Here is a 25,155-nt window from a genome sequence, read left to right on the forward strand (position 1 = left end):
GTTCTCCAATACACACCCAGAGGGCAAACAGTCTCCAACAGTCAAACTCAAAAAGCGATTAAAACACCCCCTTTCAACACAGTAACACCCACACCGCATCTTGAAATAGCTGTGATTGAACAGTTATCACACATTTCAGTTGTAATAGTCTTTTTGATACTTTTTAGCGTTGTTCACACACTTCCTTGTTTACTTTGCTGGCTGCCGGTCTTCGGCTGCTTCATACCCCAAGAAGCAGAAGAACGGGATTTCGTTCTTGTGTTTTACTCATTGGAATGCCCACATGCAAAAATATCTGTTGTTATGAATTTAAAATCAAATATAAACAATGTGAATGTGTTGATGTGAACGGGTTTTCCCAGTCGGCAGTTTGTATTTATGGAAAATCCGATATGACATACTTCAACGGTCTACTTGCCAACTAGCTCACGCTGGTTAGATTGACATATCTAATACTGCATTATACGCACGTTTCAGGCAATGAATAATCAGAGAATGTGTTTTAATCGCTTTTTGGTTTCAACTGTTGGAGGCAGTTGCCCTGTGTGTGTGTGTGTGTGTGTGTATTGGAGAGCAGTGCTCCAGGTGATCTGGAGATATCACCAGGAGGAGAATGGCTCCTCCTGGTGAGTGAGTAAGTGATGGAATTTTGAACACAATCAGTCATCATGATGGCAAAAACTAGGAAGATAAGGCCCAGGTTGAAAAAAAACGGAATTATCCTTTAATACCACCCACGTGTCATGTGACAGAAATATTTGCTAATTAATGCATTAATTAGCTTAATGACTCATTACCATAACTGTTTATGTTAAATATATCATGGTGATTATGGCAGGACATTAAGCAGCTGAAGTGCCTCTTGTTATTCTGGTGGCTGTTGTAAACTTCCAGCTGCCTACGTACCTTCACACCCGCCTCTGCTCCATTGTGATTAGTCAGTCCACAAAAAACAAGGCGGTCCAAGCTTAACTTTTCTCATCTCTAGAAAGCGCTCCACTCTGCCTAAAAATAAGCCAGGCGCAGCGCCTTTTTCCAAATTGGCTGCTTTCAATCCGGTTTGCAGCCACACCCCATTGGCTTTAATGCAACAAAAAGGCACTGGCAGTTTTGAGGGAAAAAAAAGCGGAATAGTGTGAAGCACGGAGAGTAGCCAGTTCGTCCACACAGGTTGCCTGGGGTGAGAAAGGGACAACAGGGCTGATTCTTAGGCTCAGGGAGCGGGCGAGGTAGAAAATAGGCCATCGGCATCCTCAGCAATACTGCACTAAAAATAACGGTGCGACCGCTTTCCATGCGCGTCCGCTTTCTCTGCCCAAGTCGAACTGAACAGGAAGCCAGCCCCGAGTTCCCATTGTTACTGCAGCCCAGGGGATCGCCAAATAGTTAGCCTGTCCAATTTCCTCTAAGTTGTTTTGTTTTTCCTATTCAACCTGCCCTCCTCCCTCCTTCCCCCACTCCTGTATTCCTCTGCTCTGCTCTCCTCTGCCTCTGGGGCTGTTGTGCGAGTGCTGGCTCTGTTTCCAGACCAGGGCCACCTGTTAGCTGTGGATCGCCCCCAGCATTTAGAGGAAGATGCAGGGTGTGTGTGTGTGTGTGTGTGTGTGTGTGTGTGTGTGTGTGTATGTTCGTTCTCTGGCTTCACGTTTGCAGCAGCCTTCACGGAGCCTGGAGTCTACCCGCGGTAACAAACCTGGCTCACTGAACCATTAAGCTTAAAAAGCACACTCCAGTATTTTCCCTCTCTTCTTCCTGGAGAGCCCCCCCGTCCCCCCGGTGTGTACTGGAATTTAAGGGTGAAGGCAGCTCCCAGTGAAGTGGAGAGTCCCCAGTGGGCAGTGTGTGCAGTGGAGCCCTTCCACTGTCTGCTGAGGTGGTGTGGTGTGTGTGTGTGTATATACACCTCATGCTTGTGTGTGTATTCCCCCCTGCGCAATGTTTGACTTGATGATGATGCTTGAGTATTACAGCCTTGTTCTTCTAGAACGTTTTTAATCAGCTGTTCGTGTGGGCTGCAGGTGGCAGGATGGTCTAGTGGTTAGTGAGGTTGTCCCCCAACCAGAGGGGTGTGGGTTCAACCCCCTACCTGCCAAAGTATCCTTGAGCAAGATACTTAACCCCCTACCTGGCTGCTGCTGCACCCAAACCAGAGGGTGCAAAGAGATTTTCCCCTTCGATGGATGAGTTAATTCTGTCAAGAAAAATGTGCGCGGCTCCAGTAATCCTTCCCAACCCCAACTGTCTACCCCTTTATAATGTTTTCATGTATGCGAGTTTGGAGCTTGGCAAGCTGTCAAAACCTCCAACCAGCAACCTGTTTTTTTCCTTCCCAATCAACATATTAAACCACTTACTGGTGGGTCACTTCAGAGCACAGGGACCTACTGTGCACAATATGTGAGCATCTGCAGTGATCAAATTGCAAAAGGTTAAAGCTGCAGAGAGATTGAATCTGCTGCAGGCCGCGTGACGTCTATAGAGTAATGTTACCATCATGTGATCGCCGTCCCCACGTCATGCCATTGCACTGAAGTGGTAAGCCCGTGTCAGAGCCCACTGAATTAAGTGGCTGACCCATGGATGGAAATGGCCTCAGAGAGATGGAGAGGGGAAGGAAATGAGAGAGGGAGAGAGAGAGAGAGAGCGGGTGCTTTCATGCAGGCAGCCTTGGAGTAACATAAGCGCAGTGATGCAAAGCTGCAATATCTGTGCTAACCCATAACAAACACACACACACACACACACACACTCTTTTTCCCCACCCAAGGCCAGGTTATTGATAAGGGGTGAAGACATCATTAGCACCTATAGGTTGTGGCCTTGGTGTGGATGTTTTGCTCTGCTGTGGTTTGGTCCTTTAAGGGAGACAGATTAAAGCCTGCGTTACACAGAGAAAAGCCCTGGAGCGTAATGAAATCAATGGCTAGAACATAACATTCCCATTCCCCAGCTAGAGCTGCACAGCACACTGTGTACACACGGCCCGTCATAAGAGCACACAGTCACTCACACACACACACACACACACACACACGCACGCGCACACTGAGAAGGCCAGCCCTCCCAGATATTGACGTCTGGGTGGCAGCATAAGAGACCATTCCTTGGATCATGATTTCCCTCTGATCCACACTGGAAATCTCATTTGCCACAGCAGCGGCAAGCAGCCCCTCTCCTCTGCTCTTCTCTTTTCTTTTTGTCCTATCTTCCCTCTGTCTCTATTATTTATTCTTATTTTATCCCTATTGTATTTTATTTCTGAGGAGTGCCAAAAATAAACTGCGTTCTCCTCGGAGAGATCAGCCTCCAGGCACCTCTGTAATTTGACTGGCTTCAGATTCTGGCTGCCTGTTTGTTGGCACTTGTCGTGTTCTGTGTAGTACTCTGCACCTTCAGTGTTTTATCCCCATTCAAGTCAAGTCAAGTCAGATTTATTTGTATAGCTCTTAATCACTGTTGCAGTCTCAAAGGACTTCACATAGCCACATTTTAACACAATAAATGAAAAACGAAAAGGGACACCCCCCAACTTTAGACCCTCAGTGAGAACAAGGAAAAACTCCATGCCATGTCATCAAGGCCATCAGGAAGTTTATTTTCTGTTTGTTTTGTTGTATTTTTTGTTTATGTTTGGACTGTACATCCTGAATGTGGTTCAATCGCATATCCGATGTTTGATAGATCTGCCTTGTGCGATCAGGTTGTTGCTTTGGTATGTGCAACCTTTTCATCCCGTCTTCCCACCGTCTCATGTCTCTTTCTCTTTCCTCCCAGGGAGAAGATGGAGGAGCAGGTCCATCGGATGGTAAGTCCGCTCTCTGTTCTTGTGCGGCCCCCTTGGCTTGTTCTGTGTCTTGGCTGCTGTTACACAAACACACACATAGTGATACTGCCAGCCCCGGTAGCCCCGGACAGTGAAACCAAAGGCTACATACTGCATCTTGGTGTTCACTCAGATCCCTTAGAAGTAGCGCACACTGTTGAATGAAACTAGTCAGCAGGCCCACATAGTTTCACTCCCAATTCAGTCTTTCCAAAATGTCAATAGAAACTACATTCAATGGTGAATGAAAGAGCGTTCATTCTGTTATATTTTAATTTAAGTCTGATATAACAAGTTTGTCATGCCACAAGTGTTTCAAGTGTTTCAATAATTGAATTCGGAAGAAAATCCACTTCCTGAATTGAATGAATTGAGAGTGGACGATCATAGCTCGAAGCAAGACTTTTTCCTTACGTTGAGTTCTCAAACACCCAAAATGAAAATCAGCCTCAGGAAAACTTCTGGGGATTACAAAGTGTTAGGAGCCAAACATTCTAGTACTAACTGTGTGTGTGTGTGTGTGTGTGTGTGTGTGTGCAGACGCTCAGCGGGCAGCCGCCCACAACCGCATGGCTTCCACCAGCCTGATCCACGAGACGGACCTGGTGGTGTCCATCAACGACCTGGACAACCTCTTCAACTCGGACGAGGACGATCTGGCGGTCAGTAAGGGCCTCGGCTCGCGATGAATATCCCATTAAACAGAGCGCGGCCTGGCAGCGGGACGCGCGCGTGTCTGTTGCAATTTGTACAATGTGTGCCAGTCGGAGCAATGTCTCCACGCTGCCCATCATCAGCTGACAGGTCCTCCCCGCTACACACTGCAGTCTAATAGTGGCTTAGATTCCAGACGGCTTTCCCCAGCCTTGAAATGGAGAGCCTCCAAACTCCGTCACCACAACAGACAACAGCACAGGACCTGCTGGAACCCACAGAGCCGCTACTATGGCAGCGACTGCAAAGCTGGAAAGCACACATTCACAAACACGCACACACACATAGAGTGATTATCCTGTCCAGCAGGTGTCCTAAAAAGATGTCATGTATGATACTGACTTGCAAAACTGACTTGCCGGCCCCACAGGTGTGAGAAATCGGAGTGAATTTAGAGCAGTATTATTGATTGACACTTTGTCTTACTGAAATGGTCAGGTGATAAAACGCTTTTTTTTTTTTGTGTCCGCAGCCCGGTTCCAGGCGAGCAGTGAACGGAACAGACGACAAATTTGGCAGCAAGGAACCAAAGCCAGCCACTCTGGACCCCGTGTCCTGCATCAGTATGTATCTCTGCCTCTATCTCTCCTGATGTCCCCGTCTGTCTCTCCTGCCTGAACACTCATCCGCTGTGCGTCTCCTTACACTATGCCCACAAGGATGGATTTGCCCTAAGTGTTAGTCCAGAATCATATTTCTCAGACGTCCGAGCCCTCTGAAAATTAAGAATGGCACTCTGAGATTTTGCCGGAAGCCGCTTCAGTTTTAAATGTAGAATTCCCTCTGTACACAATTTCAGCTGTAGCATTCCCTCTGTACACAATTTCAGCTAAGTGGGATGGCATCATATCCGTTAATCCACTAATGAAAATTAAAGCTTTCCCTACTCAAGCACCACTGATGCTCACCCTTTGCTTTGCCACCTAGTGGTGGAGAGTATGGTTGTACTTTGGTTTGTCAATGCATCCGTGTTTAGCTCATAACTGACAGCTTAGAGCCTTGGGGCTGGAGCTGCTGTCTTGTTATCTCCTCTGTGACTGTTAGGCAGGCTTTCTATGCAAACAATGGAGGCTTTCCTTAAAGTTACACTCAATTTGTTGCTCACAAAACATCAACAGTTGAAAGCTGGATTCGGGCACAGCTGTATCAGACTGTATTTACTGTGGAAGCACACTAATTTATTTTTTGTTTTGAGCTCAGGCATACTAATCTAGGATTAAAGATAAGTTACCAGTTTGCTGTGAGGCAAACTGGTCTCAGATCAACCTCCTGCTTTAGATTAATTAATAGATACAGTCCCAGACTCTGGCCTTTAACATGAATTGTCTCTGCAGAGCCCCCTGGATGCATCTGCCTATTACAAATTGCACAAAGGTTTGAGAGTTTGGGGCCGTGAACATACATAGTTTCTGGCCATCTTTACACAGAGCCTCTTTGTCAGGGAACTGTTTGTTGTACTGTGGCTTCAAGTTATGTATGAAGATGACAACCGGCAAAAAGAAAGGTTAAGTTGCTCCGGCTATTGCCCACCTTTCAGCCTTGCAGAAACAGCCCTTCCAGACCATGTAAATCACTTCTATAATGCAATGCCAAAAATTGCTAGTGAACATGCCAAGGTAACTGTTACAAACCATGTAAACATTTCATCAGCCGTGGGCGAGATGGCTATATGACTCGCAGCTCGTCTAATGAGTATTCATCTGTTTTTGTATGGTAGCTGCCCATAACACAGCAGCTGCTTGTCATATTTCGAGAGGGTTTGCTTGCAACACAGCAAAAAATACAACAGCAAGCATCTTGGCAGAAGCCGCTGTAATAAACAGCAAAATATCAACAATTTACCTTAAAATGATATATCTTGTAAAGCCATCCACAGACCAGAGGATTATTGTCACAAGAGATGCTTTGTGTTCCGATGAAATGCTGTGTTGAAGGCAATGAAAGTACATTGCCGGGAATTGATGGTGATGAAATTTATCTCTCCTCCATACCGGCATGTTTACCAGGGTTAGCTGTGTAATAAGGGCTTCAATTGCGTTGGAGTCCTTTTTTTGACATACCGTCTATGGATTACCAATCTACATTTATTGCTCTGCAGATGCTGTGCAATGGGAATCTGTCTTTCTCTGATAGCCCCTCGTTCCTCCCCTCTCCCCCCACCAGGTTCAGCAGACCTGCACCAGATGTTCCCCACGCCCCCCTCCCTGGAGCAGCACATCATGGGCTATTCCCCCATGAACATGTGCAGCAAGGAGTACGGCAGCATGGAGGCCAACCAAGGCATGACCACGCTGGATGGCACCTCGTCCCTGGGAGGCCACTTCAAGATCGAGGTGGAGGAGAGCTTCTGCAGCCCCAAGCCCTCTGAGATCAAGGTGGGGCTGGTGTCAATAAGTCTGTCTGGTGTTATCCTGCTGTCCAGTACAACTGACTGAACCGATAGATCGTATTTACTGTCAGAACTACTAGCTGTCATAAGTCAAAGTAACTGGTTGGTGGATATATTTTCCTCCTCGTGCTCATTTTGAGGCAGCAGGGTGGCCTAGTGGTCAGAGAGACTGTCCTTCAAACAAAAAAATCCAGGTTCAGTCCCTGTGTCAACAAGTATCTACCATGCTGAAGTGTCCTTGAGCAAGACACTGAATCCCTACCAGCTCCTAGGACACTGTTCTGTAGCCGAGCGTGACCTCTGACCTCCCTAGAGGAGGGCAAGCCAAAAGATTTTCTCTACAAGGATCAATAAAGTATCACCTAATGATTTTTGCCACGCCTCTTTTCTCTCCTTCCTTCAGGACTACTCGTTTGTGTACAAGCCGGAGCTGTGCCAGGCGTTCGTAGGCTGCTCCATGTTTGCCCCTCTGAAGACGTTGCCCAGCCAGTGTCTGCCGCCTATCAAGTTACCAGAGGAGTGCATCTACCGACCGAGCTGGACCATGGGCAGGGAGATGCTCAACCCCGTGCCTGTCATGAGCTTCCTCAAGGACAGGTAACGCTTTTATTGGCTTTTACTGAGTGCGGTGCTTGTCCAAAAAGAGAAAATCGCACCTGTTAAAAATCCCACTTGTGATAACGGCAGCTCCCATCTCCGAAGAAGTCCTCAATATGGCGGTAATGCTACAACTAGCACGCAACATTGAAGCCATTCCGTCAGTAAAGCTTAACTGCAATACCTAATAGAGCCCTCCCTCCAATGATTCTGGTGTGCACTGGCGTCTGAACCAAGCCTCCCTACACCCTTCCACACGCCTTAGTTCTGGACAGCTCATTCCTATCCAGGAGGGCTGTGCCTGTCTCTTTCTGAAGCCGGTGGAACCAATGGAGATTTTTCAACCTGTTCCAAAGATTCTTCGCAATTCACCATGCCGATGTGTGCAGAGGGTTACTGAGGCAGCACTCTAATTTAGACTTACAGAAGACACGCCAAGGCTGCACTGGCTGGTATGCAATTTGTGTGTGAGGATGCATATACTCACACTCTCTGGTCTCTCTCTCTCTCTGTCTACACACACACACACAGAGTCCGGTCTATCCCCAGGCCCCCCCTTAGCAGGCTGCTTCATTTCTCATGCATGGCTGCCTCGGGCAGAGCAGGGAAATGAGTGTAAAATGCCTTCTTGGTTGAAGATGAGGATTATCACTGGAGTGGTGAGATGGGCCCCATGGCGGCTCCTTGCCACCTCGCCGCTCATAGCAGCTTGGAGTCACCAGTTTATCTGTCTGGCTACAACTCTCCTAAAGTACGCATAACATACAGATTCCCGCAGATTCCCGCATCAGCAGGTGTAGCAGAAGGTTATTTATTCCAAATTGGTTTTATTAGGCGTCCTAAACCCCAGAACCCTGTTGTATTTTTAGCGATTTGTGCTGATTTTTGTCAGGGCTATAGACACTTATTGCATTTGTATTGGTGTATACCTATTATTCCTGTGAGATGAACTGACCTAGGGACATGAAATTTGGCAGGTTATAGAGCATCCAGGACACACTTCAAGTATAAAGATCTCAACTTGCCCTCATAGGGATCGCTGTAATAGACGATTAAAATTATGTGCTTTGAAAGGGCAGAACTCTCTCACCATACAGCCTAGAGTCACCAAACTTTATAGGTTTTGCTCATCACGATGTACAACTTTGCCATTCTGACCATTACCTTCCACCAGGATGGATTGCCAGGTGATGTTTTCAATTTTTGCCTCGTGTTAGACTAAGCACATAAAATGCAGTGCAAACCTCTTTTTTTGGACAACATAACAACAACAACATAACTGACATTGCAACTATAAACTGATTACATGGTCTGGAGTATGAGCATTTCCTGAAGTATGGTTGTGATTGGAGACGTGTTTTGGCTTGTGGGCAACATATAACTTACATACAACTTATAACTCAAAGGTGAACCGTCCATATGCTACTTATCCTGCAGGTTCAGGGCTCGGTTGGAAATGTCAACTGACTGTTTAATGCAGACACACATAAAGGGAAATCTTTTTCTTGCTATAGCAGGGCTAATCGCGCCTATGTGGCTATATATTTCTGCCAGATGGCGGACTGAAGATTATTTTCATGACATTTCTGCTTTATTAGATGGTATGCAACGGAGGAAATGCAGAGGAGATGACAAAGGTTGCGTCAGATTCAGAATGCATCGTTACAAGTACATGTGATTGAGCGGTAACTCGATGCCTGGTTAATGTGGGCTGTGGAGGGAGAGAGAGGGGTGTCAGCACGATGCTGAGTCTGGCCACAAAGTCCCAAGAGTCATGGGTCAAAACATTAGAATCCTGCTTTGGTGCTGCTTTTGTGTCCCTATCCCAATATGAACCTGCCCTGGCTGCAGGAGAGAGAGGGGTGCTGGGACTTCCTTCTGATGGGACTCTGCCAGGAGTTGTTCCCCACATACAGCTAGGGACACGATGTGCTCCCCTCGCCCCGCTTCTCTTTCCCTTGCTCTCTCACTCTTACTCTCTGTCTCTCTCCTCACAGTTGCTTGCCAGCCCAAAAATAGACTTTACCTCAGAGGGACGCTTGTTGAAATGTTTGTTGAGTGTCTTTCTCACTCCCTCTCTCTTTTTCTACCCCTGTTTCTCATTCTCTCTCTCTCCCCCCTGCTTGTTCTCTCATGTGTAAACATGTGTGCAGTCTCAGCCCACTCTGCATTCCTTTTGTAGTGAGTGTTGTTGTGGCCTACTGCCGTATTACTTGACCTATCTACATAAACACAGCGAGACAGTTGGATAATGAAAATGCGTTGTTTACATTTGAAGCTATGTACCGAGCGCTGCCACTTACTTCAAATGACCTGGGAAATTAAGCAATTTCTGTGTACTAGTGCTGGGGTTCTCAGTTGTTTTCATGTCACAGACCCCCAAATAGACATACATCAGGCCATGAACCCCCCCCCCTCTATGATTTGAGTAGTAGTGAAATTAGTCTATTCCTCATTTTGCTGTGGATCACAGGAAGCACAGAGACCCTCAAAGTGTGCTGTTGAATTGTCATTGTCACATATACAGTACATACTTCTTCAGATTCTTATATAGGTTTTTCTCACTCATTTCCTTCTTTCTTTCCCCAGTAACATCCCCAGTGTGGGCAGCACCATGGACCAGGACTACAGCCAGAGTTACACCCCCCAGACCCACACGCCCTTCATGTCCAACAGCGCCCCGCCAAGTAACAGCGGCGCGGGCATCCTGCCTTCACCCGCCACCCCGCGCTTCTCCGCCCCCACCCCGCGTACGCCGCGCACCCCGCGCACCCCCCGGGGCCCGTCCAGCGTCCAGGGCTCGCTCAAGTACGAGAACTCGGACCTGTACTCGCCCGCGTCCACCCCCTCCACCTGCCGACCGCTCAACTCGGTGGAGCCGGCCACGGTGCCCTCCATCCCCGAGGCCCACAGCCTCTACGTCACCCTCATCCTCTCCGAGTCGGTCATGAACCTCTTCAAGGACTGCAACTTCGACAGCTGCTGCATCTGCGTGTGCAACATGAACATCAAGGGGGCCGACGTGGGCGTGTACCTGAGCGACCCCGTCGGCGAGGCCCAGGACCCCTGCAGCTGCGGCTTCAGCGCCGTAGTCAACCGGCGCTACGGCAACGGCTCCGGCCTCTTCCTGGAGGACGAGCTGGACATCATCGGCCGCGGCTCGGACATCAGCCGCGAGGCGGAAAAGCGCTTCGAGGAGCTGCGGCTCCCCTCGCTGGATAGGAGAGGGGAGCGCGTCCCGGACGAGCTGATACTCCTCCTGCAGGACCAGTGCACCAACCCTTTCTCGCCCATCTCCAACCTGGAGCAGGACGTCCTGACCCGGGGGCCAGGCGGGGCCCCGGCGCCACCCTGCGTGAGGGTAGAGGAGAGGGACTACCACAGCGACTGCTACATGGCTCTGGAGCACGGCAGGCAGTTCATGGACAACATGTCGGGTGGCAAAGTGGACGAGGCGCTGGTCAAGAGCACCTGCCTGCATCACTGGGCCAAACAAAACCGTGAGCAATACTGCATGTTTTCAGACTTTTTGTTTCCCACACCCAGAAACAAGTGATTCCGACATAGATGCAAAGAATTGCAAACTTTGTCACCAATTGATGATTTTTGTTTTCACTTTTTAGGCTATTTTACTTTAAACTTGAATTAATTATTGGAAGAAATCTGCAACTAGTCATTATTTCACCAGATAAATGCATTAATTTCAAAGAGTAAAACCATGATAAGTTTCAGGATTCCAAGGCCTAGATGTTTCAAGAATTTCTATCTTTCATTTTCTTGTTACGAGTGGAGTGATCTGTCCTTTTTGGCTTGTTTTGAGAAAATTCTTGAAACAAGTCAAGTTGGAAACAAATGATATTATCTCACCCTGTTTGCAGGGTTTTTTATTTGTTTTAACCAAAAAACGTTTTCTAAATATAAGACTAAATGACTTGTTGAGAGAGACGCTTTTTGCAGCGTAGTCTGCTCACTGATCCCTCTCCTCAGGACTGCTTGTGTAGTCGCAGCGTCGGTTTGTGATCCGTCTGTAACTGTGCCACTCCTTATCTGTTCTCCAGCGGTGGACGTGAGCGCGCTGTGCTCCCAGGATGTGCTGCGGGTGCTGATGTCCCTCCAGCCTGTACTCCAGGACGCCATCCAGAAGAAGAGGACGGTGCGGTCGTGGGGCGTTCAGGGACCCCTCACCTGGCAGCAGTTCCACAAGATGGCTGGACGGGGTTCCTACGGTAAGGCTGGGGACACAGCGGACTTCTCGTTTTGTCCGCTTGACACAATTTGCTGATTGACTTTTTGCTGCCACAGTGTTGCTGTTTCAGAGACTTTTTCTGGCAAGAATAAACTTCTAAGGGGAAACACTGAATCCTTGTAATTTCTTTGGATTTTGTTGCAGCATGAAAATTCAAGTTGAATTCGTCATCCGCTTTGAGGGTGACAATGACATTTGGTGTGTGTGCGTCTTGGGGTAGAAAAACTCTGTGGATGTTGTCAGATCAATAGGCAGTGTAGGCCCTCTGCTGTGGTCCAGATGTCAGCTCTGTTGGGAGAAGCTGCCAGGGTGCTTGGTGGCCTCACAATCTGATGCACCAACAAGGGGAGGGGGGTGAGGGGCTGACACTTTTCTTGTTACGCCACTTACTCACTTCTCTTTCTCTCTCTTTGTTTCTCTCTCTCTCTCTCTCTCTCTTTGTGCCTTCTCCTGCACACTCGGTTTCCCCTCATTTCTTCCCCTCTCTCTCTCATCTCGTTCCCTCTTCCCTCCCTCCCTCGCTCCCACAGGCACAGACGAGTCCCCGGAGCCCCTGCCCATCCCCACCTTCCTGGTGGGTTACGAGTACGACTTCGTGGTGCTGTCCCCGTTCGGCCTGCCCTACTGGGAGAAGCTGCTGCTGGATCCTTTCGGCTCCCAGCGGGACGTCGGCTACCTGGTGGTTTGTCCCGACAACGAGGCCCTGCTCAGCGGCGCCAAGAGCTTCTTCCGCGACCTCACCGCCGTCTACGAGGTAGGGACTGGAGGAGGGTGCAAACACTTAGTGCAAACACTCTAGGTTGTAAAATGTTCCACTATTTTACCTATGTCCACCTATGGTTTGTCCGTGGTGTGGCCGGTTGCCTGACAGTCAACAAATTCACAAATTATGTGAATGACGTAAAAATCTAAGAATTTTTATTGAAAGAGATTTAAATGGAGATCCCATTGGAAATAGATGCTGCTTTGAATGCTTTTATTTTAGAAGACTCCCACACACTGTACCTGAATAGCAGCATTATATTTTGTTCTCGATCAAATGAATGAATAAAAGTGTTTACAGCTGCAAATAGACTCAAGCTTCTAGTCTCCAACCATCTTAACATGCACTGACTGCCATGTACTTGTTCATTCACTCACTCATTCCTGGGCTGATGTCTCACTGTCTTTGCCTGTTTCTGTGTTTTTCCTATAGTCATGTCGACTGGGCCAGCACCGGCCCATTTCCAAAGGCCACCCTGACGGCTTAGTGCTTGTGGGCGGCACTGCAGCCAAGAAGCTAGCGGAGCAGCCGGTGAGCGACTGGTTCCTCAAGGCTGCCAGCGGCAACAGCGACGCCTTCACCAAGCTCAAACTCTATGCACAAGTGTGCCGCCACGACCTCGGTACGTGTCGCCGACAAACCGCTGGGCTGGTGTGTTTTCGGCCTCGGCCCGATTCCACCGGGTCCGACGTGCTTTTGTTGCCCAATGCTTGGCTCAGTCAGCTCTTTGTTCCTGAATTCACCGCCTTTGACACCACTTGGTTTAGTCTTTATAAACAGGCAAACTAGAGAACCTTGACTGCTTGAAACAGAGAGGAGCTGTAAAGTGTGATAGGAGAGTGATCAGTATAAAGGGCGGCTGAGTTGAAATGGAATAAACTGGCAGTATCTTTTCATTCGCTCCTAGTAGGCTTGCTGTTGATATAAGTCAAATGGTCTGTTTCTCTTTCTCCCTGTAGCTCCATACCTCGCATCACAGCCATTGGACAGTTCCCTTCTCACGCAGCCCAGCCCCCCACCCTCATCCAGCCAATCATCAGCCACGCAACTGTCCAGCTCCTCCTCCGGCTCGACGGCCCAACAGGGCTCAGTGAGCACCGGAGGCACCGCCCTCCCCAACAGCGGCAACAGCGGCAACAGCGGCAGCAGCGGCGGCGTGCCCGGCAACACCTCCGGTTCAACCAACAGCGCCAACAGCCTGGTGGCACCGTCGGGCCAGCCGGGCAGCGGGATGCCGTCTGCCAAGCCCAGCTCGTTCCCCTCCTTCGGGAGCATGGGCGGGCAGGGCCAGGGAGGTGGCCCCCAGAGCGGACAGCTGGGACAGCAGGCTGGTACCCAGAACACCGGCACCTCAGGGGACAACTCCAGCAGCCAGGCCCAGGGGCCCGTCGAGCCTCCAGAGAGGTACTGCCGACACATCAGCTCACAAAAACACGGATTGCGTGTTACATCAGTATTGTACCTACGCAGTAAGCCACATGAAGCTATGTTTTGCGGGGATTTTATAGCGGTCTCTTGAGGGCTTCCTGCTCATTGGTCTAAGGCGCGTACCACGTAAACGGTACTCTGGCCTGGGACCTTTGTCGCATGTCATCCACCTTTTTCTCCCAATCTTTCCTGAGTCTCTACTCTGTATAATAAATGCAAAAATTCTAAAATCACTGTAAAGCACTGCATTGGGTGGCCTATTACTTCTATGAAACAATGGTAGAACGAATGCAAATGTTAATTAAACCTTTTATTTTTTTTATCTAATAATATCTTATAGTTGAATGTTTATCTTCCAAGCAATATAGTCCTTGAACAGTCGCTAAGCAAAGTGGTTGCTAAGCACCACTTAAGAACCCGTATGTGCAGTGATTTTCAGTTGGCTTGGTAATATTTAAATGAACTGTTATGCAGTCACAGGTGTGCTTATGTCGGGTATTTTGCAACTTCTTTGAACGTGACTTGGCCAATCAGAAGTGAGGATTGTAACTATCTGTCTATGCATTCCCCCTCTCTCTCTCCACCCCAGCACGTTGGAGCGGGAGAAGGTGGGCGTGCCCACAGACGGGGAGTCCCACGCCATCATGTACCCCCCAGCCATCGTGGTTTACATCGTGGACCCCTTCAGCTACGAGGAGGCCGAGGGGGGCCAGGGCCCGGTGCCCGCCACCTCCAGCGTGTGGACGCTGGGTCTGCTGCGCTGCTACCTGGAGATGCTTCAGTTCCTGCCCCCACACATCCGCAACTCCATCTCTGTACAGGTAAATAATAACCTTTATGATAATAGCCTTTATTTATATAGCACTTTTCAAAACAGAGTCACAAAGTGCTTCACAAACAAGAGAAATAAAAGACTGCAGCTGAGATAGATCAATACAACAGAAGGACAATGAGATAAAGCAGTTATAATAGATATTGAAATAAAATAAAATAGCATAGATAAATGGTTCCGGCCACAAGCATACAGCAAATGGAGTAAATAACAGACTACGCTGAGAGAATACAGTAACAGACAAATAGAGTTAACAGGACAGTGGAAATGCAGCACTAGTTATGTATTCAGTGTTAAGAATCTTTTGATCATACCCCAGTAGTAGATAAATTATTCTTACTGGCATCATTGTCAACATTACCGTCATCATCATCAAAAGCAGTAAATTGTTGTGCAGAGTAATTGATGATTAATAACATCACATTGTCTAGGCAACTTAAAATTCAAAGTCATCTTTGCCATTCTTTAGTGCCCATTATTTTTTGCTATACAAAGTAAAATTCAACATTGTTATTATCATTAAAAATCGTGGTTACTTGCGCAACTTGAAATCCATCATTACAATCATTAAAAACCATTCATTAAGCTCTCCCTGCTTGATGCCACTTCTGTTCCTTGTAGTTGACTTCCAAATTCGCCTTGAAAGCACACTTGACAAACGCCATTAATGAGAATAATTTACTGTTCATGCATATTGTAGACGTTCTGTTGGGAGTGTGTGTTGCGCTCAGGTTGCCCCATCTCTAACAAGTTGTTATGTGCGTTTACCTCAGATCATCCCCTGCCAGTACCTGCTGCAGCCGGTCCGAGGCGAGGACCGCCACATCTACGCCCAGCACCTCAAGTCTCTAGCCTTCTCTGTCTTCGCCCAGTGCCGACGGCCGCTGCCCGCCTCCACCAACGTCAAGTCGCTGACGGGCTTTGGCCCCGGCTTGGCCATCGACACGGCGCTGAAGAGCCCAGAGGTAAACGCGCCGTCTAGCCGAGTTGTAGCAGTAGCGCTCTAATTGTTTTGACCCTAATCTGTTCATTACTAGGAGCGGTAACGGGTGTTAGCGCTAGCGTGCGTCCTCCGTTCAACTCATTAGCTGGTCAGTAGGAGTTGACCTCTTCAAGTGTTAGCGTTAGCATGCTAGCGCCGTCCTCTGATCGATAGGCAAGTAAACAGAGGCTGACAGGGCGTCCCCAGCAGCTGCATTTCAGCTGTGTTCAGTCCTGCATCCAGACGTGACCCGGCCTGACCTAGCCTTTTGCCCCGGCTGTGTTCAGTCTGCCAGAGAGAAGAAAAGAGAAGGCGGCGAGATATAGAGCTTTTACTGCTAACCATCCTCATAGTTGGTTTTTTTTGTCTGCTGGAACAGCACCAAGGGAACTTGTAACCCTCTGCTTCTCCGGAGTTTTCTTTCCATTATCTGCTTGGCTAGCTCCCTGAGACCTCCCTAATGGGATCTCGGCTCCAGGTTTAGACAGAGGGGCGCTTCAGACCAGGACCCAATTCAATTGACTGCCTCCTTCCCGGCCAGCGCTACCTTTCCCTCCAAAACAGTGGCAGGCCTTCAGCCGCTTTGCTGGGACAAATGGGAGTAACTGGGATTTGGGTGGGACAATGAGAGCGACAGAAGGGACGTTTTGGCACACAGAGATAAGTGTACCTAGCTTAAATGTGAACTCAGCGGAAATTGGGAGTGATTTCCTGTGCCGGCGCAGGACCGGTAGCCAATCAAGCGTGCATGAAATTTCCATGTCTGGCGCACGTCCAATTTCCATCCATTTGTACAGAAGCGCTTAACATTTATCCTAAATCCTTTATCCCAACATCTTCACCTCTCCCTGTCTGCAGAGGCCGGAGTGCCTGCGCCTGTATACGCCTCCATTCATCCTGGCGCCGGTGAAGGACGAGCAGACGGAGCTGGGGGAGACGTTTGGCGAGGCTCCCCAGAAGTACAACGTGCTGTTTGTGGGCTACTGCCTGTCCCACGACCAGCGCTGGCTCCTGGCTACCTGCACCGACCTGTACGGGGAACTCCTGGAGACCTGCATCATCAGCATCGACGTGCCTAACAGGTAGGACTACCAGCCCCGGCATCATTATTGCCACATTGGTCTTCATCCATCCCACCTTTGCCATCAGGCTTCCAACAACCTGCCTGAGGAGCTTAGGCAAGCAGAATCACTATCATCTTTTAAACCACTCCTATTTTTTATAGATGTGCCTATTATTTGTACTATTACATTACTATACTATTTGCACCCCCTGTTCTTACCTTTTTTATCTTGTGGTGCCTTCTTTTTTGTTGCTGTTTTAATTAGGAGTATTGTGCTTGCTTTTATTTGATCGTTAAAGCACTTCATGAATTTTATTATTATCATTATTAGACAGCTGGAAGACTGTCATGACAAGAAGTAGTTGTAGGATAAAATACTAACAAACTGATAATTGTACCATAAGGCAGTGACACATATTGATAAAAGAGATCAACCAATTATACCATATGTACACTTTATTCTCCACCTTTCATTTCTTTTGAATATTTGTTGCGAGTGCCCCTGAACAGTGGTTTTGATGTGTGTGTCCATGCATATTCCACAGGGCGCGGAGGAAAAAGGGCTCGGCTCGGCGGCTCGGCCTGCAGAAGCTGTGGGATTGGTGCTTGGGGCTGGTGCAGATGACATCGCTCCCCTGGAGGGTGGTGATTGGCCGACTGGGCAGGATAGGGCACGGGGAGTTAAAAGGTGAGGGCGACGGTCATGCTAAAAGCCTTTTTCATTAAAAAAAAAGCATACATTTACAGTACATTGCAAGATTTTTTCACACCAATGCGGCCTCTGTTGTTCACTCAGCCCCCTTTTTCCCTCCTTTCCTCTTGTCTCCTTCCGTTCCAGACTGGAGTATTCTGCTGAGCAGGAGAAACCTCCAGTCTCTGAGTCGCCGTCTGAAGGAGATGTGTCGCATGTGTGGCATCTCCGCCTCGGACACTCCCAGCATCCTCAGCGTGTGCCTGGTGGCCATGGAGCCCCAGGGATCCTTTGTCATCATGCCAGGTAGCGTGTGTGTGCGATGGAGATCATAAATACCCTGTTAAAATCTGTTTTAACCTGCGCTCCTCATCTGAGTCATGTTACTCCGCTAGGAAAGACAGCCCGGATGTGTCTTCATGTCTGTCTGTGTGTGTGTGTGTGTGTGTGTGTGTGTGTGTGTGTGTTGCATGATGGATGGCAGCAGCATATCACAATGCATGTCCCCTCCTTGTCCGGAGCAGATTGATGGCAGGGAGGATCATGTACCTCTCGCTCATAAAGCACTGCCTCTCAGATGCCCATTGATCTCAGTGCAGGGTGATGGAGAGCCAGATCAATGGGTTTATTTTGGGAAACGGGGGGGTGGGGGGGGGGATTGTCAGTGCATCATACCGGGATTGTGTTGAGAGGTACCGGGCTGAAGTCGTCTCCCTCATAACAATCTCCTCAGGCTGAAGGAGATTAGCATGGCAGCGTTAGCCACAGATGTAGAAACATGCTGAACTGGGACTCTGGGTTTTACTGTACCACTACATAGAATTTGAACCCAGGTTTAGTGCCGACGGTTCTTAAAGGGCTGCCCTGATATTTAAAATGAGTTTATTTTCTTCATGTAGCGCTTGTGAGGAAAAACGTTTCAACATAGTATAGGGCTGCACAATTAGTTGTGTATCTTGATTTTTAGCTTCCGAAGGTTTGAAACATTTCATTTCTCTTTGAACGTTTACTGTAGTTGAACGAATTATAATTTTAACCACAATCGTGAAGCCCTAACATGGTGCTTCAGTTTAAGATGTGACACGTAGGAACTGCTCATTAATACGTTGTTGCAGTGACATTTTGTTTGACTCATTTTAATGTGAGAGAACTGACTGATGGTGCTGCAAAAAATAGCCCCAATTATCTTCTTCGTGCCTCCATTTGGTCCTTCATGCTTTTGTTCGCTCTAAATTCCCTTCTGATACGCAGTAGACTAGAAGTTATGGCGTCAAAAGCTGTGGGGAGGAGAAACTAAACAGATCACAAGGGCTATAGAACATGGCATCAACTACAGTATATATTATACTTAGAGAGGGTTACCTTTCACTGAAAAACAGCATGATTTGTTTTGCAGTATTCATCAATTTCAATGTTTCAATACAACAAAGCATCTGCATGAAGAAAAATAAATATGTTAAGGTATTTCTTTGAGGGTTATTTGATGTCCATGGCTCAAACATGGAGACTTTGCTCCATCAGGAATCAATTAGAATGTGGTACCCATAATAAAATGAGGGATTACAACAAGGATCTCGAATGCTTTTCATTCTACTTTAGCTTTTCTGATTATTGACCCGTCTCTCTGCCTCCCGTCAGACTCGGTGTCGACCGGCTCGGTGTTTGGCCGCAGCACCACCTTGAACATGCAGACGTCCCAGCTGAGCACGCCCCAGGACACCTCCTGCACCCACATCCTGGTCTTCCCCACCTCCGCCTTCGTCCAAGTGGCCAGCTCCAATTACACCAACATCGACACCAACATTGACATTCTCAACGCCACCACCGGTCAGTCGCACTCCCTCCTCGGGCCTCTATCTTTCACCCATTGCCTGGAATTCTCTTGTCTTTTAATTCACTGTGGCTCGTCCTAGCTGCTGGGCCTTAAACAAACTTGTCTGTGTTAAGGGAAATATTGAGGTTTTTCTTCCCCCCTCATCTCCAATGTTTGCCTTCCAACCCTTCCTGTTTACTTTTCCAGTCCATTTAGAGTCGGTATTGTAGTATTAAGTTGTACTTAACATCCTTACGTTCTAAGTGCATCAACAGCACCCTCAAGCGTCTTCAGTTTATTTTCTTAGTGCAAATACATTTGTTTTCAGAAATGTCAAGCATGGTCACTCAAATTCCATATACCGAATAGCAAATGGCAAAACTGGCCTCATAATGGCATTGAAGGGAGAAGCCCCTTCAAATTGTAATCCCCGAAATTTTTACTGAATAAGTTATCTTGCACAAGAGCAAAACCATTATTTTCACAACAGTAGCATCAATTGGAGGGGGGAAAAAGGTTTGTAGAGAGCGTTTTAGATGCATTTTAGATGACACTGGAAGCTACAAAGTAAGTCTAATTAAACAAAATGTCTAACCAGTTGCATACTTCTTAAACTCCTGTTCTCTCCAGATGGGTCTGATGCTATCGGGATCTTTGACCTGCTGGACCAGGAGAACGAGTTGGTGGACCCAGACATCATCAACATCTCACCCACCACCTCACCAGTACACTCCCCCGGCTCCCATTACCACCATGGGGGTGATGGCAGCAAGGTGAGAGAACACATGCTGTACATGCACACATCATTTATACTCACCATGTGTAGACGGCATCAACCCAACCAGTTACTAAGAGTGTATATTAAGGGCATTTAGGTCAAGCTCACAAATGGAAACTGTCTTCCTGAGTTGTTGTACAGTCTATCACTTGATATACATAATGTTGTATGACATGTTGCTCTAACGCTGATCTCCTTCTCTCCCTGGTTGCAGGGCCAGAGTACGGACCGCATGGAGTCTCATGAAGAGGTTCCTAACCTACTACAGCAGCCTCTGGCCCTCGGCTACTTTGTCTCCACAGCCAAAGCCGGCCCGCTACCCGACTGGTTCTGGTCAGCCTGCCCACAAGCTCAGAACCAGTGTCCACTCTTCCTCAAGGTACCACACTCTGCTCCCGCTGCTGGATATCGGATAGGCCTCTGATCCTGTCACCTTTACGACGGTTTTCTGTTGTTTCAGTTGCCTGCCACGTTGTATATCTGACAATTCAGTTTAATTTGTCACTCCACCTTGTACAGTGAAACAAAAAACTTTTTTCTTCTGGTCATGACAGTAAAACAAGACAATAGCAAGACAACAGTGAAACAATGCAGTGGTAGGTCAGGGCACATTCAGAGTAAAACCAAGATGATGCAAAACTGCACAAGACAACGTAGTGCAAACTTTAGTAAATCAAATTGCGATTTCACGCCATCCCAATTTTTTTGCTGGAGTGAGATGACATTACTCTTTTCTCCCCAAAAATGCAGCCGTTAAGATATAAGCCATTGGCTAGTCCTTACTGGAAGCTGGAACGCAATTTTTAGATAATAAATAAAATAGTAAAAAAAAGATACAACAGCGTGTTGAATGGATGGAGAGGAGCTGGCTAGTTACCAATTCAGTGTGATAACTCTGATGTGATATTTCTGTCATATGCATTATCCATCAGTGACTTCAACTTACATTGGATTCTTCTTTTACCCACGTATAAATGTAGAGTAGCAAAATTGGTTGATGAAAAAGTGGTTCAAAAAAGTATTGACCGTTGCAGAAGCTCATCAACAACAAAAAGACAACTAGACATACACACAATACGCTCTAACTTGTCTGTGTGCAAAGTACATATTAATAAATGGACTGCAAATCTGTGTATGGTTTTTCTTGCTTCTATGATGCTACCTTAGCAAGTGTGTGTGTTTAGCTTATCCGATGTGTGGGTGTGTGTCTAACAGAATGGCAAATGCAAAAAAAAGAATCCAAAGCCTTCCCGCGCAGTGTTATCCCTCGCCTGTGGAATTGCTGTAGTGACTCACCGCTGCTGTCACTCTGCTGTGAAAAGGACTACAATTATTTAGAGGAGATGAAATAAAGGTTAATAGATTCATTATACTGTCATTGACACCCTCTCTTTTCCTCTTCTCTCTCTCTCTCTCTCTCTCTCTCTGCTCAGGCCTCTTTGCACCTCCATGTGTCTTCAGTGCAATCAGATGAACTACTGCACAGCAAACACTCCCACCCCCTCGACTCCAATCAGACCTCAGATGTACTCAGGTAAGCACACCAGAACGCACTCCGCCTGTGAGCCGAGTGCTTGTTTAGTAAATACATTTAAGGCCCAATCCATAAACCCCCTCCCCACTGACATACCATCACCTCACTACTGACTTTGTTTACATAGTGATTCAAGTGATTTATTAATTTGCAGATTATGTTCAATCTGAAATTGTCTTTGGATACAAGTACTATAAGTACTATATGCAATAGCCAAACATGATTTTTTCTTTTTTTTTAAGATAGAAATGGTTTGTGTAGATTTGTATTGTTTGTGAACACTGGCATAAAATAGTCCAGGTTTTCATATTAATGATAGGTCAAGAAAGGTCAAAAAAAAAAAAAAAGGGCGTACTTTATTTCTGCAAGTCAAATTCTTCAAGAACATATATAAATATACCCAAAAATGAAATGTTCAAATGAATTCCAGACTGCACCATTTTAAATACGCTCACACGTTTAGGTTTTGCATCACAATGAGGTCACCTCTCAGAGAGGTCAGTGTGTCTTGTTACGAATAACTCCTGAACTGTGAATAACTGTTTCCCCCCTTGTGTATGCACATGGACAGATTTGTGCTGGAGCAGTACAACGCCCTCTCCTGGCTGACGTGCGACCCGGCCACGCAGGACCGGCGCTCCTGTCTGCCCATCCACTTCGTGGTGCTCAACCAGATGTACAACTTTATCATGAACATGTTGTAACCAACAGCCCGTTACAAGAGGGAGGGAGGTGGAGAGAGACGGGGGGGAGCGTTAGAGAGAAGAGGAAAGCGACAACTCCAAAGGGTTTTTTTTTTTTTTACCAAGACGGAGGAGGAAAGCTGCAAGAGCCGGACAGGAGTACGGAGCTGGATCCTACGCCGGGACCGGATCAGACGGCTGTTACGAGTTGAGGCGTTCCTGTCCCGACGGCTGTTAAGCGTTGAGGCGGTCCTGTCCCTGTGAGACACAGACACACAGGACGAGGGAAAAGCAAGAGGGGTGAAAGCAGAAGTCGAGTCGCAATTAATGAAAGTGAGAGAATGACAGATTGGTTGTCATGGTATGTAGCATGGCAGCACAGTCACTGGCCAGTCTGTATTGGAGAAACACGTCTGTATTTGTAAAGTTATTGGAAGAAAAGGGACATATTTGATCAAGGAAAAAAAACTCAAGAATGGATCTTTGGTTTTAAGTCCTGAAATTCCTTTTTATTCCTTTGGATGAAATTGTATCCAAATGAAATGCCTGCATCTATCTTATTTATTGTAAGTTTTTAAATGTATAATTTGTCTTATTTCTTAACCTCTTTTATATATAAAAAATGGAGAAGGTTTATATCACCTTCCTGCTTTAAAGCAATTGGTCTAAGATATATGTAATCGTCTTAATTAAAAAAACAAACAGGAAAAAAATCCCATAAAAATGAAATAAAGTCGCAGTAGGTTGCTTTTAGAGTATTATTTTTTGTAATGGAGACAGAATATTTGTATTGTCACAATGTACAGAAGAATTAGAGTGGAGAATTATGTTCCATGCCTTTGAGCATGAAGGACTTACAGCAAAGCTGTAGCTACAGAGGACTTGTACAGCAATGAACTTCACTGTGTTCAAATAAAGAGGTACATTGTCGTATATAGTATTTTATACCACACATTTAGACACAAAACCAAACGGCAATATATATAAATAATTATATATGAATGCCATGCCAGCGATTGGTGGTGTGGCTTCTGTTTTAGGAATAAAGTGCGTCAATTTATTTCCCTGTGCTTGTGTTCATTGCCTTGGGGAGGGGGATTGTGATGTGCAATTGGACAAGGACACCAGTAGCGGAGTGGAAGGACTATTGGCATCTCTTGGAAGTAAGCTGACCTCAGGTTTGACCTTTTTTTTTTTTTTTTAGGGGAGAAGGTAAAATATCTAGAATAGAGAGAACAGTTATCTTAATGGCAGACATGCAGTGTGTCCTTTTTAGCACATCCCGTTAGTTCACCTCTCCTTACTCTGATTGGCTCTTTAGGCACCATTTCTGATTGGTTACGGAGGCATTTAGACCAATCCCATTTTACTTCAACGTGAAAGTAAATGTGTGGTGTAAATGAACTTTAACCGGCTGTGGATGGCTGCCCCATTGGATATGCAGTGTTTGTGCACAGGGGGAGATCTGCTGTCCGGATCTTCTGTTCAGAAGGAAACTGTGCTTTGACTATTGGAAATCCATTGATATTGCATATTTGCTGACATTTGTTGGCTTTGAAAAATCTGACCATCAAAATGTATGTGGTCCTCTTTTGGGTGTAGATACATACATTCAATATTTAATAAAATCCTGACATTTTAATTTTGCCTTTAGTCCAGTGCCATCTCTTTGGGGAAATCATGGTTGTTTTCAATCTTTTCCCAGATGTTGGGTGCTGTAGTAACAGTGATTCAAATTAAAATCTGAACACTTTTATTTCATTTTATTTATCGCCACCAGCTGTTTCTACTATAGGTCTTCCAGTTTGTCAGGAATTTTCCAACACCCTCTTTATTCACAAGTGGGGGAAAAACGCATTGAAATGCCCCTGCATAGTAATTTGAGTTCAGATATCTTACTTGTAAATTGTTGAAGTGCCCCGGGGCCGGGGTCGTGTAGAATAGCAATCAGCAGCTGGCAGTTTCCTACGTTTGACTATTTTCAGCATTTCTCCTTGCTGTCAGCAGCCTTGAAATACACAGAGCTCCTAGTCGGGTGTTTTTCTTCGTCCCTCAACAACTGCTGTCAGTGTGCCCTTGAGAAAGTGTAGCGGGATGCACACTGACAGACAGACAGACAGCACGACAGCGACTGGGTAAGGTGAACCTCCCCGGCATGCGCGAGAGAAGTCAAAAACGGTTATGAAGCAGCAGACACTTAGGATATTAGTTCTGCTGTGGCCCCTCATGTAACTGTAAAACCAAGTGGGCCATGTCACCGTAACTCTTTATACTGTGTGTTTTAAAGTAACAATGTGAAAATGTAGCATGGGTCAGTGGCTCAAAGGGTAAAGGCATATATATACATACATATGACTTGAATCAGATTCAGGGCTGTAAGGGCTTCAAGTCTGAATTGCGAGGAAAAAAAAACTCGCAAATCTGAGATATAGTCGGAACTCGGAGATATAAAGTCAGAATTGGGAGAAAAAAAACTCACAGTTCAGTCGTTTTTTATTTTATTCAGTGGCGGGAATGGACTTCCATAGCTTCGTGACCTTTGCTGCGTGTCATCCCTTCTCTCTTTCCCACATTTCCCGGCACACTTCACCACATTAATAAAGCAGAAATGCCTAAGACAATGTATAAAAATGCTTTACTGTACGATAGTTGGATACTGACTTTGTGGAATCAGATTGTTTTTTTTTTGTTTTTATTTTTTTACATTCAAATAAACCATTTCATTCTTTTCAGCACTAACAGGTAGCCTGTAAGTAAGGCAGGCCCATACCCACAACATCAGTTTCCTGTTAGGCTATTGGTACCCACAGCGTCTGTTT

General features: G+C 46.6%; 1 protein-coding gene across 1 annotated transcript in view; it reads left to right on the forward strand.

The window, feature by feature from the left end:
• Nucleotides 1-23,396, forward strand: part of med13a (mediator complex subunit 13a) — a 75,144-nt gene extending 51,748 nt beyond the window's left edge. The window contains exons 11-30 of the mRNA XM_078286738.1: nucleotides 3,775-3,805; nucleotides 4,364-4,485; nucleotides 5,010-5,100; nucleotides 6,701-6,912; nucleotides 7,330-7,523; nucleotides 10,113-11,023; nucleotides 11,582-11,749; nucleotides 12,300-12,523; nucleotides 12,965-13,154; nucleotides 13,492-13,936; nucleotides 14,550-14,781; nucleotides 15,566-15,757; nucleotides 16,633-16,856; nucleotides 17,383-17,525; nucleotides 17,676-17,834; nucleotides 19,167-19,355; nucleotides 19,972-20,114; nucleotides 20,334-20,498; nucleotides 21,553-21,653; nucleotides 22,225-23,396. Of these exons, the coding sequence (XP_078142864.1) occupies nucleotides 3,775-3,805; nucleotides 4,364-4,485; nucleotides 5,010-5,100; nucleotides 6,701-6,912; nucleotides 7,330-7,523; nucleotides 10,113-11,023; nucleotides 11,582-11,749; nucleotides 12,300-12,523; nucleotides 12,965-13,154; nucleotides 13,492-13,936; nucleotides 14,550-14,781; nucleotides 15,566-15,757; nucleotides 16,633-16,856; nucleotides 17,383-17,525; nucleotides 17,676-17,834; nucleotides 19,167-19,355; nucleotides 19,972-20,114; nucleotides 20,334-20,498; nucleotides 21,553-21,653; nucleotides 22,225-22,357 (4,269 nt within the window). The 3' untranslated portion in view covers nucleotides 22,358-23,396. The remainder of the gene's footprint in view (nucleotides 1-3,774; nucleotides 3,806-4,363; nucleotides 4,486-5,009; nucleotides 5,101-6,700; nucleotides 6,913-7,329; nucleotides 7,524-10,112; nucleotides 11,024-11,581; nucleotides 11,750-12,299; nucleotides 12,524-12,964; nucleotides 13,155-13,491; nucleotides 13,937-14,549; nucleotides 14,782-15,565; nucleotides 15,758-16,632; nucleotides 16,857-17,382; nucleotides 17,526-17,675; nucleotides 17,835-19,166; nucleotides 19,356-19,971; nucleotides 20,115-20,333; nucleotides 20,499-21,552; nucleotides 21,654-22,224) is intronic.
• Nucleotides 23,397-25,155: the final 1,759 nt, after the last annotated feature.

Source organism: Centroberyx gerrardi, chromosome 11 (genome assembly GCF_048128805.1).
Source record: "Centroberyx gerrardi isolate f3 chromosome 11, fCenGer3.hap1.cur.20231027, whole genome shotgun sequence".
Lineage (NCBI taxonomy): Eukaryota > Metazoa > Chordata > Actinopteri > Beryciformes > Berycidae > Centroberyx > Centroberyx gerrardi.